Raw genomic sequence first — 21,597 nt, forward strand, 5'->3', positions numbered from 1 at the left:
CCACCCAAACCATTTTTTGTTGAGAAGAAAACACACTTTTAAAGATATAAGAAACGTAATCTTAGAAAACAAATCTTTATAGTCACTAAATCTTTTCATGGTACCCTACACTCTTGTAAAAACCACCCAACCAATTTTTGTTCAGAAGAAAACACACTTTTCAAGATATAAAAAACGTAATCTTAGAAAACAACAAACTTTGTAGTCATTAAATCTTTTCAAGATACCCTACACTCTTGTAAAAACCACCCAAACAATTTTTTGTTCAGAAGAAAATACACTTTTCAAGATATAAGAAGTGTAATCTTAGAAAACAATAAACTTTATAGTCACTAAATCTTTTCAAGATACCCTACACTCTTGAAAAAACCACTCAAACAATTTTTTGTTAAGAAGAAACACACTTTTCAAGATATAAGAAACGTAATCTTGGAAAACAATAGACTTTATAGTCACTAAATCCTTTCAAGATACCCTACACTCTTGTAAAAACGACCCAAACAATTTTTTGTTTAGAAGAAAACATTCTCTTCAAGATATAAGAAACGTAATCTTTTAAAGGTACCCTACTATCTTGTAAAAACCACCCAAACATTAATTGTTATGAATATTTTCAAGATACTCTACACTCTTGTAAAAACCACCCAACACAATTTCTTGTTCAGAAGAAAACCCACTTTTCAAGAAATAAACTTTTATCTTATAGAAACAAACTTTACTTTGCATTGCATTGAGGTAACGTTAACCTTTCTTGCTTCTAAAGTTAACCGTGAGCTATGCTAAAGGATCCAATGAAACTACTCAGGTGAAATCAAACATATTACAAACTAAAATGTGAAAAATAAATTACTCCAAGGTTAAATATAAGCTTGTACTTGTCCTCCACCCGGAACAACAGTTGTCATCTCCGTATCTTCTTCTTTCCGGGTCAATCTCATACTCCAACGGTGAATGCAATAACGAATGACAAACAACACAATCACGATAATCGTAACCATGGTAACCGGAATAATCCATTTTCCAAAACCTTTTTCTCCTGAATTTTTTCTTCTGGTTTCCCAAAATATCTATCGTGTGTTTTTGGCGCATATGTTGGACTGATATCCATAGAAAGTTGGAGAGGACAGGGAGGGGGATAGTGGAGTAAAGAGAGAGATGACAGGGAGACAATCAGTATATGAGAATTTTTTGTTTAATGGATTGAATCTAAAATTTTAGAGATAGTATATCAGAATGATGGAAATGGTAGATACTTCGTTTATCTCTCCACTAATCCAAAGAATAACATCCTTAAATATTTGGTTAGAGAGAATATCAAACTCATACTATAAATTGCAATGTAAGATATGCAGTATTTAAAATAGAAACGTGTTTTAAGATGCGTGTTTTCTGCTCTATAATTATGTCCCTATTGAAATCAGCAACATCCAAATCTCCAACAATGAGAGCCGTAACATCAGATGTTGCACAAATATATGCCTGTTTGGCATACTTATGCCTGTTTGTTTCTGCTTTTTTTAATAATTATTTATTTTGCCTTTTTAATAATAAACAACAATCTTTATAGTCGCTAAATGTTTTCAAGATACCATACACTCTTGCAAAAAACACCCAAACAATTTTTTATTCAGAAGAAAACACACGTTTCAAGATATAAGAAATGTAATCTTATAAAACAACCATATTTATAGTCACTAAATCTTTTCAAGATACCCTTCACTTGTAAAAACCACCTAAAACATTTTTTGTTCAGAAGAAAACACACTTTTCAAGACATAAGAAACGTAATCTTAGAAAAAAACAAACTTTATAGTCACTAAATCTTTTCAAGATACCCTACAGTCTTGTAAAAACCACCCAAACCATTTTTTGTTGAGAAGAAAACACACTTTTAAAGATATAAGAAACGTAATCTTAGAAAACAAATCTTTATAGTCACTAAATCTTTTCATGGTACCCTACACTCTTGTAAAAACCACCCAACCAATTTTTGTTCAGAAGAAAACACACTTTTCAAGATATAAAAAACGTAATCTTAGAAAACAACAAACTTTGTAGTCATTAAATCTTTTCAAGATACCCTACACTCTTGTAAAAACCACCCAAACAATTTTTTGTTCAGAAGAAAATACACTTTTCAAGATATAAGAAGTGTAATCTTAGAAAACAATAAACTTTATAGTCACTAAATCTTTTCAAGATACCCTACACTCTTGAAAAAACCACTCAAACAATTTTTTGTTAAGAAGAAACACACTTTTCAAGATATAAGAAACGTAATCTTGGAAAACAATAGACTTTATAGTCACTAAATCCTTTCAAGATACCCTACACTCTTGTAAAAACGAACCAAACAATTTTTTGTTTAGAAGAAAACATTCTCTTCAAGATATAAGAAACGTAATCTTTTAAAGGTACCCTACTATCTTGTAAAAACCACCCAAACATTAATTGTTATGAATATTTTCAAGATACTCTACACTCTTGTAAAAACCACCCAACACAATTTCTTGTTCAGAAGAAAACCCACTTTTCAAGAAATAAACTTTTATCTTATAGAAACAAACTTTACTTTGCATTGCATTGAGGTAACGTTAACCTTTCTTGCTTCTAAAGTTAACCGTGAGCTATGCTAAAGGATCCAATGAAACTACTCAGGTGAAATCAAACATATTACAAACTAAAATGTGAAAAATAAATTACTCCAAGGTTAAATATAAGCTTGTACTTGTCCTCCACCCGGAACAACAGTTGTCATCTCCGTATCATCTTCTTTCCGGGTCAATCTCATACTCCAACGGTGAATGCAATAACGAATGACAAACAACACAATCACGATAATCGTAACCATGGTAACCGGAATAATCCATTTTCCAAAACCTTTTTCTCCTGAATTTTTTCTTCTGGTTTCCCAAAATATCTATCGTGTGTTTTTGGCGCATATGTTGGACTGATATCCATAGAAAGTTGGAGAGGACAGGAAGGGGGATAGTGGAGTAAAGAGAGAGATGACAGGGAGACAATCAGTATATGAGAATTTTTTGTTTAATGGATTGAATCTAAAATTTTAGAGATAGTATATCAGAATGATGGAAATGGTAGATACTTAGTTTATCTCTCCACTAATCCAAAGAATAACATCCTTAAATATTTGGTTAGCGCGAATATCAAACTCATACTATAAATTGCAATGTAAGATATGCAGTATTTAAAATAGAAACGTGTTTTAAGATGCGTGTTTTCTGCTCTATAATTATGTCCCTATTGAAATCAGCAACATCAAAATCTCCAACAATGAGAGCTGCAACATCAGATGTTGTACAAATATATGTCTGCTTGGCATACTTATGCCTGTTTGTTTCTGCTTTTTTTAATAATTATTTATTTTGCCTTTTTAATAATAAACAACAATCTTTATAGTCGCTAAATGTTTTCAAGATACCATACACTCTTGCAAAAAACACCCAAACAATTTTTTATTCAGAAGAAAACACACGTTTCAAGATATAAGAAATGTAATCTTATAAAACAACAAAATTTATAGTCACTAAAACTTTTCAAGATACCCTACACTTGTAAAAACCACCTAAAACATCTTTTGTTCAGAAGAAAACACATTTTTCAAGACATAAGAAACGTAATCTTAGAAAAAAACAAATTTATAGTCACTAAATCTTTTCAAGATACCCTACAGTCTTGTAAAAACCACCCAAACCATTTTTTGTTGAGAAGAAAACACACTTTTCAAGATATAAGAAACGTAATCTTAGAAAACAAATCTTTATAGTCACTAAATCTTTTCATGGTACCCTACACTCTTGTAAAAACCACCCAACCAATTTTTGTTCAGAAGAAAACACACTTTTCAAGATATAAAAAATGTAATCTTAGAAAACAACAAACTTTGTAGTCATTAAATCTTTTCAAGATACGCTACACTCTTGTAAAAACCACCCAAACAATTTTTTGTTCAGAAGAAAATACACTTTTCAAGATATAAGAAGTGTAATCTTAGAAAACAATAAACTTTATAGTCACTAAATCTTTTCAAGATGCCCTACACCCTTCAAAAAACCACTCAGACAATATTTTGTTAAGAAGAAACACACTTTTCAAGATATAAGAAACATAATCTTGGAAAACAACAGACTTTATAGTCACTAAATCTTTTCAAGATACGCTACACTCTTGTAAAAACGACCCAAATAATTTTTTGTTTAGAAGAAAACATTCTCTTCAAGATATAAGAACCGTAATCTTTTAAAGGTACCCTACTATCTTGTAAAAACCAGCCAAACATTAATTGTTATGAATATTTTCAAGATACTCTACACTCTTGTAAAAACCACCCAACACAATTTCTTGTTCAGAAGAAAACCCACTTTTCAAGAAATAAACTTTTATCTTATAAAAACAAACTTTACTTTGCATTGCATTGAGGTAACGTTAACCTTTCTTGCTTCTAAAGTTAACCGTGAGCTATGCTAAAGGATCCAATGAAACTACTCAGGTGAAATCAAACATATTACAAACTAAAATATGAAAAATAAATTACTCCAAGGTTAAATATAAGCTTGTACTTGTCCTCTACCCGGAACAACACTTGTCATCTCCGTATCTTCTTCTTTCCGGGTCAATCTCATACTCCAACGGTGAATGCAATAACGAATGACAAACAACACAATCACGATAATCGTAACCATGGTAACCAGAATAATCCATTTTCCAAAACCTTTTTCTCCTGAATTTTTTCTTCTGGTTTCCCAAAATATCTATCGTGTGTTTTTGGCGCATATGTTGGACTGATATCCATAGAAAGTTGGAGAGGACAGGGAGGGGGATAGTGGAGTAAAGAGAGAGATGACAGGGAGACAACCAGTATATGAGAATTTTTTGTTTAATGGATTGAATCTAAAATTTTAGAGATAGTATATCAGAATGATGGAAATGGTAGATACTTACTTTATCTCTCCAGTAATCCAAAGAATAACATCCTTAAATATTTGGTTAGAGCGAATATCAAACTCATACTATAAATTGCAATGTAAGATATGCAGTATTTAAAATAGAAACGTGTTTTAAGATGCGTGTTTTCTGCTCTATAATTATGTCCCTATTGAAATCAGCAACATCAAAATCTCCAACAATGAGAGCTGCAACATCAGATGTTGTACAAATATATGCCTGTTTGGCATACTTATGCCTGTTTGTTTCTGCTTTTTTTAATAATTATTTCTTTTGCCTTTTTAATAATAAACAACAATCTTTATAGTCGCTAAAGGTTTTCAAGATACCATACACACTAGTACAAAAAGAATAATATAATTTGTAAATTTACACCCGTTTTACAAAAAACGGGTGTAAATAGCAAATGCGGTGGCAGTTTTGTAAATAAAGTCTTATTTTGAATTTTAGTACGTAACAATAGACACCCTATTTTTAAATCACGGGTGTAAATTCAAATATTATTTATTATCAACTCTATATTACACCTGATATTCAAAAAAAGGGTGTAAATTTAAAAATAAAAATAAAATATTCGTGCCTTAAACAATAACTTTTATTATTCTTATTTGTTTAATCTTAAATTTTCTTAAAAAAATAATAAATTTTAATATTAATATATAACAATAGACACCCTATATTTAAAAATAGGGTGTATAATTATAACAATATAAATGACTAAATTTATATTAAACCCGTTATATTAAAATAGAGTGTAAATTTTGGAATATTAATATAACAATAGACACCCTATATTTAAAAATAGGGTGTATAATTATAACAATATAAATGACTAAATTTATATTAAACCCGTTATATTAAAATAGGGTGTAAATTTAGGAAACCCTAAGTACAATTTATCATTACCGCCTAAAATATAACCATGACTTCTCATGTTCCAAATTTTCTTTTCATTTCACATTTTAGAAACTTTTCATCATCGATGAAGTGCAAGAAATAGTGAAAAAGGAACAAAGAACGTGATTGCTCGGAAATCTTCACAACCCACAACGGCTTCATCATTCTTCTTTACCGTTTTCTATACTCTCTTTTACGCTGCTTTGGATATTAAAGTTGATTCATTCGTTGTTGTTCTTACTTTTCTTTGCTGGGTTTCTTCTAGTTTCATCGTTAATTCCATCAGTTTCGAACTCGCTTGGAAGGTACTTTATTCATTTATTCGTTTGTTTTCATTCATCTACTCATCAAAATTATTTTAACCATTGTGCTGGACGATCTTTACTCATCAAAATTATTTTAACCATTGTGCTGGACGATCTTTACGAAAGCTACTAGCAGCTGCTCGACGACTCATCGAAGAAGGTTTTTTCATCTCCATAGAAACATAACGCAACATCAACAACGGGTTATTGATTTGCAAGTTTGAGACAATCAGGTAAATCTTTTTCCCACTGCCTCTATAATATTTGAACACATGGTTGATTTTGAATGTTGTGTTAATTGTTTTGTGCATTGGTTGTGTTGATTGTTTTGTGCATTGGTTCTGTTTGGAATTAACATTGAAACAGTTTTTGTATATTTTCGTATGGTTCTATTATTCTGATCTCTTTCACAGATTGTGTAATGCTAAAACAGTTTGAGTATGTTTCAGCTTCTTGTTTGATTTTCATTTAAAATTGTAGTATCAATGTTATGATTGAACGTTTAGGGCATTTTCCGCGAGTTCCCAAGCCCAACGACAATTCCAAGATGGGATTTTCATTGGAATTTGCTGGCATGCTTAACAGAGCCTGCCTGTTCTTTTATATTAGGATTGTTGGATTTGTCGCAAGCCTGCTTAACAGAGCATGCCTGTTCTTTATGTTCATGAGTCTGCATATGGTAAGCTATTTGGTAAGCTATTTGGTCTATATTCAATCTTGAAATCGTACCCCAGAAATTTCTGTAACCACGTCTGTTGTTCAGAAGTTTGCAGTGATTGATCCATCAGGATTTTCATACTTCTTTGATCTGTTCTAGTAATAAACTTGTTTCCCAACAAGTTGTGTTTCAACTATTCCCTTGGTACCATCTTCAACAACATCTTTTCCGCCATGCAAATGTTTTTTTCCATCATAAACTTCAGACCCCATTTCTTTTACCAAAACTGGTGGATATACCAGAGGCTTATCAGGATAATCCTTCAAGAACGAATTCGCTGTCATGAACCCGAAAACCTGAAACAGGTAGCTTTGATCCCTCACTATATCTGCACTCAAGAGTTTCTGTAATAAAGTTGGCTTCTTCTTGTTTTGTAAAAAATCTTTGTCAGCCAGCTTCTGCTTCTTGCCGTTCCGACGCCTTTTGTTTGGATTCCTTCTTGCCTTGTTTTTGAATTTTCTTTTGTTGGTAAATGGGGTTTCATTCTCTTCACTCTGAAGGCCTTGATTTGCAGCATTCTTCAGATAGTATGAAGGTATTTCGGCAACTTCAACTCCCAACTCAGCTTGCTTTGCTAAAACCTCTTTGAGCTGCAATGACAAAAATATATGCTAAGTTCGAGATCTGCAAAACTATGCAGTGTTGTCGACTGCGAAACGCAGAAAATAGCCGTTTATTCAAACTTTGTTATGCAATAATGCTATAGTGGCTATCCGACAACATTTTGAACAAACTAGCGTATCGCAAAACCTCTCTATCAATAAGTATACCTCTCTTTGTAAAACCTCTCTATCAATGCACTTGGAGTCTTTCGATTGTTCACTCTGCGTCTGCAAGTAGTAATTTGGTTATTATTAATTAGTCAATAACATTTTAATAAACACAAGCAGATAGAGTAGATTGTTTGAAACCTTCTCATTTTTTTCTCTAGAAGGGTGATTCTTCCTCCGTGCGTCACGCCATCGTAGAATTTCTTGCTCAGAATAAGTCGCAGAATAGGATCTAATGATTAGAAGGACAAATAATAAAAGCGTAAGTGTTATGATATTATCGGTGCAAAGATCGAACTAAACCCTGATGAGGAAATAATACATGATTACTAAAACCAGCACCACAAATGAGGTTTCTGTTCCATTTGGATGGTTATTTAAAATTTAAGTTCGGAACCAAAATCGTGAATTGGAACTTGTGAACCAATTAACAGAACTTTTGAGAATCAGTTATTGCCGATTCACCTTGTAACTTATAGAAGTAACGAAAATTAGATTTTGGTGGATGATTGGTGAGTGAGAGGCAGTGATAGGAAGTAAAAGATTGGTAAGATATTATTGGAAAGTCGGACAATGTTAAAGCTACCTTTGTGGTTGCTGCTGATGTTCCTCAGAATTTAAACCAAAAGTTCCTGCTCTCTCATTGTTGGGACCTGTTTTTTTCTCACAAGCATTAGTCTAACAGCAGAAAATTGTTTTCATCTCGATACAAAGTAGAAGAGTTCAAACCTCTACCCTTACGATCTTTTTGAAAACCCTGCTCTCCTGTTTCCTTTGAAGTTATTGTTTGGCGATCCTTTCCAGTTAGAGTTTGCAAAATTAGTGTTGACATTGCTATTAGGATTTTCCTGCAGCGACAATTCAGATTTGCATTAAACTAAATCCTTAGCAAATTGATAAACATGACTAATACACATTAAAGCAATGTTGTCAATAGCTGATCACAGAAAGTAGAAGTATATTCAACTTCAAATTTTGCTACACTAGTGCTAAGGCCCTAATATAGTCAGGATCATACTTGAGAGCGTGCAAGGCAGGTTCACCCGTGACTAAATAGGGTCGCATAAAATGTTTATCACTGCTAAACCTTGGCAAAATAGGGCTCTATTTGTTAGAGTTAAATTCTGGCTAAGCTACACAGGGCCTCCGAAAGTTTAAGACGACACTGGCTATAACCACTATTTGACAACACTTTGTACTAAAGTAAATCATGTATCACTAAACGACTGTGGTTAGTTAAAACTTCACTTCGCGACAATGCTATAACGCGCTATTTGAGAACACTGCAATGAAAAGACAAACACATTCAGTTTCAAAATACCTGTGAATGTGAATTCCTAAATGCAGAACTTTGAGCATTGTTTGTATTATGTGGCACAGAAGTATTCCCTTGTAACTGCTGAGATGGAAAAGGACCTGATACAAAACCATTTGGGTTCCCGGCTGCCGGATTTGGGGCAATCGGTGGCCTGACTTGATTTCCAGGCACAACACCAAACTGAGAATTTCCAGAAAACGTTGGATTTTGAGGGACCATAGGATGAGGAGGCAGTTGGTTAGGAGGAAAGCCAAACATAGGTTGTTGTTGAACAGGATGCATGCCATATGGTCTCTGCATTTGCATAGGTAACTGTTGGTTCATATTCTGCATTGGTTCATATTCTGCATTGAGAGAAATTCATTGGAGGTGGTTGTTATAATTCAGCGTTGTTCGCTAGTTTTGCTTCTGAGTTTGTAAAATTAGTTTGCTAACTGTGTTTTTAGTTGTCAATTTAGTTGTCACTAACTTAACACATTTATGATCAAAATTATGGTTTCCTCACAAGACTAGTTGTATTATTTATAAGAAACACTAGTTGTATTATACTTGTAAGTGCATCTTTTAACTACAATTCTTTTTGTTCTTTACATAGTTATGGATCGTAGTTGGATGCAAAAAAATCGCCTATCCGAGGAGTATAAGAAAGGAGTGTTAGAGTTTTTGAAATTTGCTGAAACTAATCTTCCTGAAAGCAAAAGGTTGAAGAGCAAGAGAACCAGGAAAAGAAAGATTTAATGACAAAACAGAAGCGATTAAAAAAAACTTATATATAGATATATTTTTGTTCCATGAATGATTTATTGGTACAAGTTACAAGAACAAAGTGGTTGAATTTTTTTCTTACATGAATACAATTTTTGTTGATGTATGACTTGGTGCAAGATTCTAAAGATTAGAGAAATGTTTGTTTTGGTTATTTTTGTTTTTTATTGAATATCCAGGAATATATAAAAATATTTGGTTTAATGAAATTTCAAATAAAATATTTTTAAAAAAATTGAGATATTTTACACCCTTCATACACAAAATAGGGTGTAAATGTGTTAAAATTAAATGTAGTTATAAGATATTTTACATTTGATATATCAAAAATAGGGTGTAAATATTTGTCATTTTACACCCGTTTGAATTATAATAGGGTGTAAATTCGTTTAACTTCAATGTATGTAGGTGACAATTTACACCCGTTTTATATTAAATAGGGTGTAAATGTCCTAAAATTCAATGTATATATCTACCAATTACACCTTTTTTTATCTAAAACAGGGTGTAATAGGTGACAAGTTACACCCGTTTTATATTAAACAGGGTGTAAATGTCTTAAAATTTAATGTATATATCTACCAATTACACCCTTTTTTTAAATCTAAAATAGGGTGTAATATATTCTCTTTTTACACCCGTTTTAAAACGGGTGTAAATTCTTCATACATATCTCACCCTTTGAATTTACACCCTATCATAACGGGTGTAATATGTATAAAAAACGGGTGTAAAATCGTCTTTCTGCACTAGTGACACTCTTGCAAAAAACACCCAAACAATTTTTTATTCAAAAGAAAACACACGTTTCAAGATATAAGAAATGTAATCTTATAAAACAACAAAATTTATAGTCACTAAATCTTTTCAAGATACCCTACACTTGTAAAAACCACCTAAAACATCTTTTGTTCAGAAGAAAACACACTTTTCAAGACATAAGAAACGTAATCTTAGAAAAAAACAAACTTTATAGTCACTAAATCTTTTCAAGATACCCTACAGTCTTGTAAAAACCACCCAAACCATTTTTTGTTGAGAAGAAAACACACTTTTCAAGATATAAGAAACGTAATCTTAGAAAACAAATCTTTATAGTCACTAAATCTTTTCATGGTACCCTACACTCTTGTAAAAACCACCCAAACAATTTTTTGTTCAGAAGAAAATACACTTTTCAAGATATAAGAAACGTAATCTTATAAAACAAATCTTTATAGTCACTAAATCTTTTCATGGTACCCTACACTCTTGTAAAAACCGCCCAACCAATTTTTGTTCAGAAGAAAACACACTTTTCAAGATATAAAAAACGTAATCTTAGAAAACAACAAACTTTGTAGTCATTAAATCTTTTCAAGATACCCTACACTCTTGTAAAAACCACCCAAACAATTTTTTGTTCAGAAGAAAATACACTTTTCAAGATATAAGAAGTGTAATCTTAGAAAACAATAAACTTTATAGTCACTAAATCTTTTCAAGATACCCTACACCCTTCAAAAAACCACTCAAACAATTTTTTGTTAAGAAGAAACACACTTTTCAAGATATAAGAAACGTAATCTTGGAAAACAACAGACTTTATAGTCACTAAATCTTTTCAAGATACCCTACACTCTTGTAAAAACAACCCAAACAATTTTTTGTTTAGAAGAAAACATTCTCTTCAAGATATAAGAAACGTAATCTTTTAAAGGTACCCTACTATCTTGTAAAAACCACCCAAACATTAATTGTTATGAATATTTTCAAGATACTCTACACTCTTGTAAAAACCACCCAACACAATTTCTTGTTCAGAAGAAAACCCACTTTTCAAGAAATAAACTTTTATCTTATAGAAACAAACTTTACTTTGCATTGCATTGAGGTAACGTTAACCTTTCTTGCTTCTAAAGTTAACCGTGAGCTATGCTAAAGGATCCAATGAAACTACTCAGGTGAAATCAAACATATTACAAACTAAAATATGAAAAATAAATTACTCCAAGGTTAAATATAAGCTTGTACTTGTCCTCCACCCGGAACAACAGTTGTCATCTCCGTATCTTCTTCTTTCCGGGTCAATCTCATACTCTAACGGTGAATGCAATAACGAATGACAAACAACACAATCACGATAATCGTAACCATGGTAACCGGAATAATCCATTTTCCAAAACCTTTTTCTCCTGAATTTTTTCTTCTGGTTTCCCAAAATATCATACGTGTGTTTTTGGCGCATATGTTGGACTGATATCCATAGAAAGTTGGAGAGGACAGGGAGGGGGATAGTGGAGTAAAGAGAGAGATGACAGGGAGACAATCAGTATATGAGAATTTTTTGTTTAATGGATTGAATCTAAAATTTTAGAGATAGTATATCAGAATGATGGAAATGGTAGATACTTAGTTTATCTCTCCACTAATCCAAAGAATAACATCCTTAAATATTTGGTTAGAGCGAATATCAAACTCATACTATAAATTGCAACGTAAGATATGCAGTATTTAAAATAGAAACGTGTTTTAAGATGCGTGTTTTCTGCTCTATAATTATGTCCCTACTGAAATCAGCAACATCAAAATCTCCAACAATAAGAGCCGCAACATCAGATGTTGTACAAATATATGCCTGTTTGGCATACTTATGCCTGTTTGTTTCTGCTTTTTTTAATAATTATTTATTTTGCCTTTTTAATAATAAACAACAATCTTTATAGTCGCTAAATGTTTTCAAGATACCATACATTCTTGCAAAAAACACCCAAACAATTTTTTATTCAAAAGAAAACACACGTTTCAAGATATAAGAAATGTAATCTTATAAAACAACAAAATTTATAGTCACTAAATCTTTTCAAGATACCCTACACTTGTAAAAACCACCTAAAACATCTTTTGTTCAGAAGAAAACACACTTTTCAAGACATAAGAAACGTAATCTTAGAAAAAAACAAACTTTATAGTCACTAAATCTTTTCAAGATACCCTACAGTCTTGTAAAAACCACCCAAACCATTTTTTGTTGAGAAGAAAACACACTTTTCAAGATATAAGAAACGTAATCTTAGAAAACAAATCTTTATAGTCACTAAATCTTTTCATGGTACCCTACACTCTTGTAAAAACCACCCAACCAATTTTTGTTCAGAAGAAAACACACTTTTCAAGATATAAAAAACGTAATCTTAGAAAACAACAAACTTTGTAGTCATTAAATCTTTTCAAGATACCCTACACTCTCTTGTAAAAACCACCCAAACAATTTTTTGTTCAGAAGAAAATACACTTTTCAAGATATAAGAAGTGTAATCTTAGAAAACAATAAACTTTATAGTCACTAAATCTTTTCAAGATACCCTACACTCTTGAAAAAACCACTCAAACAATTTTTTGTTAAGAAGAAACACACTTTTCAAGATATAAGAAACGTAATCTTGGAAAACAACAGACTTTATAGTCACTAAATCTTTTCAAGATACCCTACACTCTTGTAAAAACGACCCAAACAATTTTTTGTTTAGAAGAAAACATTCTCTTCAAGATATAAGAAACGTAATCTTTTAAAGGTACCCTACTATCTTGTAAAAACCACCCAAACATTAATTGTTATGAATATTTTCAAGATACTCTACACTCTTGTAAAAACCACCCAACACAATTTCTTGTTCAGAAGAAAACCCACTTTTCAAGAAATAAACTTTTATCTTATAGAAACAAACTTTACTTTGCATTGCATTGAGGTAACGTTAACCTTTCTTGCTTCTAAAGTTAACCGTGAGCTATGCTAAAGGATCCAATGAAACTACTCAGGTGAAATCAAACATATTACAAACTAAAATATGAAAAATAAATTACTCCAAGGTTAAATATAAGCTTGTACTTGTCCTCCACCCGGAACAACAGTTGTCATCTCCGTATCTTCTTCTTTCCGGGTCAATCTCATACTCCAACGGTGAATGCAATAACGAATGACAAACAACACAATCACGATAATCGTAACCATGGTAACCGGAATAATCCATTTTCCAAAACCTTTTTCTCCTGAATTTTTTCTTCTGGTTTCCCAAAATATCTATCGTGTGTTTTTGGCGCATATGTTGGACTGATATCCATAGAAAGTTGGAGAGGACAGGGAGGGGGATACTGGAGTAAAGAGAGAGATGACAGAGAGACAATCAGTATATGAGAGTTTTTTGTTTAATGGATTGAATCTAAAATTTTAGAGATAGTATATCAGAATGATGGAAATGGTAGATACTTACTTTATCTCTCCACTAATCCAAAGAATAACATCCTTAAATATTTGGTTAGAGCGAATATCAAACTCATACTATAAATTGCAATGTAAGATATGCAGTATTTAAAATAGAAACGTGTTTTAAGATGCGTGTTTTCTGCTCTATAATTATGTCCCTATTGAAATCAGCAACATCAAAATCTCCAACAATGAGAGTTGCAACATCAGATGTTGTACAAATATATGCCTGTTTGGCATACTTATGCCTGTTTGTTTCTGCTTTTTTTAATAATTATTTCTTTTGCCTTTTTAATAATAAACAACAATCTTTATAGTCGCTAAATGTTTTCAAGATACCATACACTCTTGCAAAAAACACCCAAACAATTTTTTATTCAAAAGAAAACACACGTTTCAAGATATAACAAATGTAATCTTATAAAACAACAAAATTTATAGTCACTAAATCTTTTCAAGATACCCTACACTTGTAAAAACCACCTAAAACATCTTTTGTTCAGAAGAAAACACACTTTTCAAGACATAAGAAACGTAATCTTAGAAAAAAACAAACTTTATAGTCACTAAATCTTTTCAAGATACCCTACAGTCTTGTAAAAACCACCCAAACCATTTTTTGTTGAGAAGAAAACACACTTTTCAAGATATAAGAAACGTAATCTTAGAAAACAAATCTTTATAGTCACTAAATCTTTTCATGGTACCCTACACTCTTGTAAAAACCACCCAACCAATTTTTGTTCAGAAGAAAACACACTTTTCAAGATATAAAAAACGTAATCTTAGAAAACAACAAACTTTGTAGTCATTAAATCTTTTCAAGATACCCTACACTCTTGTAAAAACCCCCCAAACAATTTTTTGTTCAGAAGAAAATACACTTTTCAAGATATAAGAAGTGTAATCTTAGAAAACAATAAACTTTATAGTCACTAAATCTTTTCAAGATACCCTACACTCTTAAAAAACCACTCAAACAATTTTTTGTTAAGAAGAAACACACTTTTCAAGATATAAGAAACGTAATCTTGGAAAACAACAGACTTTATAGTCACTAAATCTTTTCAAGATACCCTACACTCTTGTAAAAACGACCCAAACAATTTTTGTTTAGAAGAAAACATTCTCTTCAAGATATAAGAAACGTAATCTTTTAAAGGTACCCTACTATCTTGTAAAAACCACCCAAACATTAATTGTTATGAATATTTTCAAGATACTCTACACTCTTGTAAAAACCACCCAACACAATTTCTTGTTCAGAAGAAAACCCACTTTTCAAGAAATAAACTTTTATCTTATAGAAACAAACTTTACTTTGCATTGCATTGAGGTAACGTTAACCTTTCTTGCTTCTAAAGTTAACCGTGAGCTATGCTAAAGGATCCAATGAAACTACTCAGGTGAAATCAAACATATTACAAACTAAAATATGAAAAATAAATTACTCCAAGGTTAAATATAAGCTTGTACTTGTCCTCCACCCGGAACAACAGTTGTCATCTCCGTATCTTCTTCTTTCCGGGTCAATCTCATACTCCAACGGTGAATGCAATAACGAATGACAAACAACACAATCACGATAATCGTAACCATGGTAACCGGAATAATCCATTTTCCAAAACCTTTTTCTCCTGAATTTTTTCTTCTGGTTTCCCAAAATATCTATCGTGTGTTTTTGGCGCATATGTTGGACTGATATCCATAGAAAGTTGGAGAGGACAGGGAGGGGGATAGTGGAGTAAAGAGAGAGATGACAGGGAGACAATCAGTATATGAGAATTTTTTGTTTAATGGATTGAATCTAAAATTTTAGAGATAGTATATCAGAATGATGGAAATGGTACATACTTAGTTTATCTCTCCACTAATCCAAAGAATAACATCCTTAAATATTTGGTTAGAGCGAATATCAAACTCATACTATAAATTGCAATGTAAGATATGCAGTATTTAAAATAGAAACGTGTTTTAAGATGCGTGTTTTCTGCTCTATAATTATGTCCCTATTGAAATCAGCAACATCAAAATCTCCAACAATAAGAGCCGCAACATCAGATGTTGTACAAATATATGCCTGCTTGGCATACTTATGCCTGTTTGTTTCTGCTTTTTTTAATAATTATTTATTTTGCCTTTTTAATAATAAACAACAATCTTTATAGTCGCTAAATGTTTTCAAGATACCATACACTCTTGCAAAAAACACCCAAACAATTTTTTATTCAGAAGAAAACACACGTTTCAAGATATAAGAAATGTAATCTTATAAAACAACAAAATTTATAGTCACTAAATCTTTTCAAGATACCCTACACTTGTAAAAACCACCTAAAACATCTTTTGTTCAGAAGAAAACACACTTTTCAAGACATAAGAAACGTAATCTTAGAAAAAAACAAACTTTATAGTCACTAAATCTTTTCAAGATACCCTACAGTCTTGTAAAAACCACCCAAACCATTTTTTGTTGAGAAGAAAACACACTTTTCAAGATATAAGAAATGTAATCTTAGAAAAAAAATCTTTATAGTCACTAAATCTTTTCATGGTACCCTACACTCTTGTAAAAACCACCCAACCAATTTTTGTTCAGAAGAAAACACACTTTTCAAGATATAAAAAACGTAATCTTAGAAAACAACAAACTTTGTAGTCATTAAATCTTTTCAAGATACCCTACACTCTTGTAAAAACCACCCAAACAATTTTTTGTTCAGAAGAAAATACACTTTTCAAGATATAAGAAGTGTAATCTTAGAAAACAATAAACTTTATAGTCACTAAATCTTTTCAAGATACCCTACACTCTTGAAAAAACCACTCAAACAATTTTTTGTTAAGAAGAAACACACTTTTCAAGATATAAGAAACGTAATCTTGGAAAACAACAGACTTTATAGTCACTAAATCTTTTCAAGATACCCTACACTCTTGTAAAAACGACCCAAACAATTTTTTGTTTAGAAGAAAACATTCTCTTCAAGATATAAGAAACGTAATCTTTTAAAGGTACCCTACTATCTTGTAAAAACCACCCAAACATTAATTGTTATGAATATTTTCAAGATACTCTACACTCTTGTAAAAACCACCCAACACAATTTCTTGTTCAGAAGAAAACCCACTTTTCAAGAAATAAACTTTTATCTTATAGAAACAAACTTTACTTTGCATTGCATTGAGGTAACGTTAACCTTTCTTGCTTCTAAAGTTAACCGTGAGCTATGCTAAAGGATCCAATGAAACTACTCAGGTGAAATCAAACATATTACAAACTAAAATATGAAAAATAAATTACTCCAAGGTTAAATATAAGCTTGTACTTGTCCTCCACCCGGAACAACAGTTGTCATCTCCGTATCTTCTTCTTTCCGGGTCAATCTCATACTCCAACGGTGAATGCAATAACGAATGACAAACAACACAATCACGATAATCGTAACCATGGTAACCGGAATAATCCATTTTCCAAAACCTTTTTCTCCTGAATTTTTTCTTCTGGTTTCCCAAAATATCTATCGTGTGTTTTTGGCGCATATGTTGGACTGATATCCATAGAAAGTTGGAGAGGACAGGGAGGGGGATAGTGGAGTAAAGAGAGAGATGACAGGGAGACAATCAGTATATGAGAATTTTTTGTTTAATGGATTGAATCTAAAATTTTAGAGATAGTATATCAGAATGATGGAAATGGTAGATACTTAGTTTATCTCTCCACTAATCCAAAGAATAACATCCTTAAATATTTGGTTAGAGCGAATATCAAACTCATACTATAAATTGCAATGTAAGATATGCAGTATTTAAAATAGAAACGTGTTTTAAGATGCGTGTTTTCTGCTCTATAATTATGTCCCTATTGAAATCAGCAACATCAAAATCTCCAACAATGAGAGCCGTAACATCAGATGTTGTACAAATATATGCCTGTTTGGCATACTTATGCCTGTTTGTTTCTGCTTTTTTTAATAATTATTTATTTTGCCTTTTTAATAATAAACAACAATCTTTATAGTCGCTAAATGTTTTCAAGATACCATACACTCTTGCAAAAAACACCCAACAATTTTTTATTCAGAAGAAAACACACGTTTCAAGATATAAGAAATGTAATCTTATAAAACAACAAAATTTATAGTCACTAAATCTTTTCAAGATACCCTACACTTGTAAAAACCACCTAAAACATCTTTTGTTCAGAAGAAAACACACTTTTCAAGACATAAGAAACGTAATCTTAGAAAAAAACAAACTTTTAGTCACTAAATCTTTTCAAGATACCCTACAGTCTTGTAAAAACCACCCAAACCATTTTTGTTGAGAAGAAAACACACTTTTCAAGATATAAGAAACGTAATCTTAGAAAACAAATCTTTATAGTCACTAAATCTTTTCATGGTACCCTACACTCTTGTAAAAACCACCCAACCAATTTTTGTTCAGAAGAAAACACACTTTTCAAGATATAAAAAACGTAATCTTAGAAAACAACAAACTTTGTAGTCATTAAATCTTTTCAAGATACCCTACACTCTTGTAAAAACCACCCAAACAATTTTTTTTTCAGAAGAAAATACACTTTTCAAGATATAAGAAGTGTAATCTTAGAAAACAATAAACTTTATAGTCACTAAATCTTTTCAAGATACCCTACACTCTTGAAAAAACCACTCAAACAATTTTTTGTTAAGAAGAAACACACTTTTCAAGATATAAGAAACGTAATCTTGGAAAACAACAGACTTTATAGTCACTAAATCTTTTCAAGATACCCTACACTCTTGTAAAAACGACCCAAACAATTTTTTGTTTAGAAGAAAACATTCTCTTCAAGATATAAGAAACGTAATCTTTTAAAGGTACCCTACTATCTTGTAAAAACCACCCAAACATTAATTGTTATGAATATTTTCAAGATACTCTACACTCTTGTAAAAACCACCCAACACAATTTCTTGTTCAGAAGAAAACCCACTTTTCAAGAAATAAACTTTTATCTTATAGAAACAAACTTTACTTTGCATTGCATTGAGGTAACGTTAACCTTTCTTGCTTCTAAAGTTAACCGTGAGCTATGCTAAAGGATCCAATGAAACTACTCAGGTGAAATCAAACATATTACAAACTAAAATATGAAAAATAAATTACTCCAAGGTTAAATATAAGCTTGTACTTGTCCTCCACCCGGAACAACAGTTGTCATCTCCGTATCTTCTTCTTTCCGGGTCAATCTCATACTCCAACGGTGAATGCAATAACGAATGACAAACAACACAATCACGATAATCGTAACCATGGTAACCGGAATAATCCATTTTCCAAAACCTTTTTCTCCTGAATTTTTTCTTCTGGTTTCCCAAAATATCTATCGTGTGTTTTTGGCGCATATGTTGGACTGATATCCATAGAAAGTTGGAGAGGACAGGGAGGGGGATAGTGGAGTAAAGAGAGAGATGACAGGGAGACAATCAGTATATGAGAATTTTTTGTTTAATGGATTGAATCTAAAATTTTAGAGATAGTATATCAGAATGATGGAAATGGTACATACTTAGTTTATCTCTCCACTAATCCAAAGAATAACATCCTTAAATATTTGGTTAGAGCGAATATCAAACTCATACTATAAATTGCAATGTAAGATATGCAGTATTTAAAATAGAAACGTGTTTTAAGATGCGTGTTTTCTGCTCTATAATTATGTCCCTATTGAAATCAGCAACATCAAAATCTCCAACAATAAGAGCCGCAACATCAGATGTTGTACAAATATATGCCTGCTTGGCATACTTATGCCTGTTTGTTTCTGCTTTTTTAATAATTATTTATTTTTCCTTTTTAATAATAAACAACAATCTTTATAGTCGCTAAATGTTTTCAAGATACCATACACTCTTGCAAAAAACACCCAAACAATTTTTTATTCAGAAGAAAACACACGTTTCAAGATATAAGAAATGTAATCTTATAAAACAACAATATTTATAGTCACTAAATCTTTTCAAGATACCCTACACTCGTAAAAACCACCTAAAACATCTTTTGTTCAGAAGAAAACACACTTTTCAAGACATAAGAAACGTAATCTTAGAAAAAAACAAACTTTATAGTCACTAAATCTTTTCAAGATACCCTACAGTCTTGTAAAAACCACCCAAACCATTTTTTGTTGAGAAGAAAACACACTTTTCAAGATATAAAAACGTAATCTTAGAAAACAAATCTTTATAGTCACTAAATCTTTTCATGGTACCCTACACTCTTGTAAAAACCACCCAACCAATTTTGTTCAGAAGAAAACACACTTTTCAAGATATAAAAAACGTAATCTTAGAAAACAACAAACTTTGTAGTCATTAAATCTTTTCAAGATACCCTACACTCTTGTAAAAACCACCCAAACAATTTTTTGTTCAGAAGAAAATACACTTTTCAAGATATAAGAAGTGTAATCTTAGAAAACAATAAACTTTATAGTCACTAAATCTTTTCAAGATACCCTACACTCTTGAAAAAACCACTCAAACAATTTTTGTTAAGAAGAAACACACTTTTCAAGATATAAGAAACGTAATCTTGGAAAACAACAGACTTTATAGTCACTAAATCTTTTCAAGATACCCTACACTCTTGTAAAAACGACCCAAACAATTTTTTGTTTAGAAGAAAACATTCTCTTCAAGATATAAGAAACGTAATCTTTTAAAGGTACCCTACTATCTTGTAAAAACCACCCAAACATTAATTGTTATGAATATTTTCAAGATACTCTACACTCTTGTAAAAACCACCCAACACAATTTCTTGTTCAGAAGAAAACCCACTTTTCAAGAAATAAACTTTTATCTTATAGAAACAAACTTTACTTTGCATTGCATTGAGGTAACGTTAACCTTTCTTGCTTCTAAAGTTAACCGTGAGCTATGCTAAAGGATCCAATGAAACTACTCAGGTGAAATCAAACATATTACAAACTAAAATATGAAAAATAAATTACTCCAAGGTTAAATATAAGCTTGTACTTGTCCTCCACCCGGAACAACAGTTGTCATCTCCGTATCTTCTTCTTTCCGGGTCAATCTCATACTCCAACGGTGAATGCAATAACGAATGACAAACAACACAATCACGATAATCGTAACCATGGTAACCGGAATAATCCATTTTCCAAAACCTTTTTCTCCTGAATTTTTTCTTCTGGTTTCCCAAAATATCTATCGTGTGTTTTTGGCGCATATGTTGGACTGATATCCATAGAAAGTTGGAGAGGACAGGGAGGGGGATAGTGGAGTAAAGAGAGAGATGACAGGGAGACAATCAGTATATGAGAATTTTTTGTTTAATGGATTGAATCTAAAATTTTAGAGATAGTATATCAGAATGATGGAAATGGTAGATACTTAGTTTATCTCTCCACTAATCCAAAGAATAACATCCTTAAATATTTGGTTAGAGCGAATATCAAACTCATACTATAAATTGCAATGTAAGATATGCAGTATTTAAAATAGAAACGTGTTTTAAGATGCGTGTTTTCTGCTCTATAATTATGTCCCTATTGAAATCAGCAACATCAAAATCTCCAACAATGAGAGCCGCAACATCAGATG

General features: G+C 31.6%; 1 protein-coding gene across 1 annotated transcript; it reads right to left on the reverse strand.

The window, feature by feature from the left end:
• Nucleotides 1-6,723: 6,723 nt before the first annotated feature.
• LOC127114489 (uncharacterized) lies at nucleotides 6,724-9,306 on the reverse strand. Its single transcript, XM_051046590.1, has 7 exons — nucleotides 8,977-9,306; nucleotides 8,417-8,503; nucleotides 8,242-8,333; nucleotides 7,797-7,887; nucleotides 7,656-7,715; nucleotides 6,993-7,475; nucleotides 6,724-6,837 (listed from the first exon to the last, which is right to left on the reverse strand). The coding sequence occupies exons 1-7, from the start codon at nucleotides 9,304-9,306 to the stop codon at nucleotides 6,724-6,726; spliced, it is 1,257 nt and encodes a 418-aa protein (XP_050902547.1).
• Nucleotides 9,307-21,597: the final 12,291 nt, after the last annotated feature.

The sequence above is a fragment of the Lathyrus oleraceus genome, unplaced genomic scaffold (assembly GCF_024323335.1).
Source record: "Lathyrus oleraceus cultivar Zhongwan6 unplaced genomic scaffold, CAAS_Psat_ZW6_1.0 chrUn0502, whole genome shotgun sequence".
In the NCBI taxonomy this organism is placed as follows: domain Eukaryota; kingdom Viridiplantae; phylum Streptophyta; class Magnoliopsida; order Fabales; family Fabaceae; genus Lathyrus; species Lathyrus oleraceus.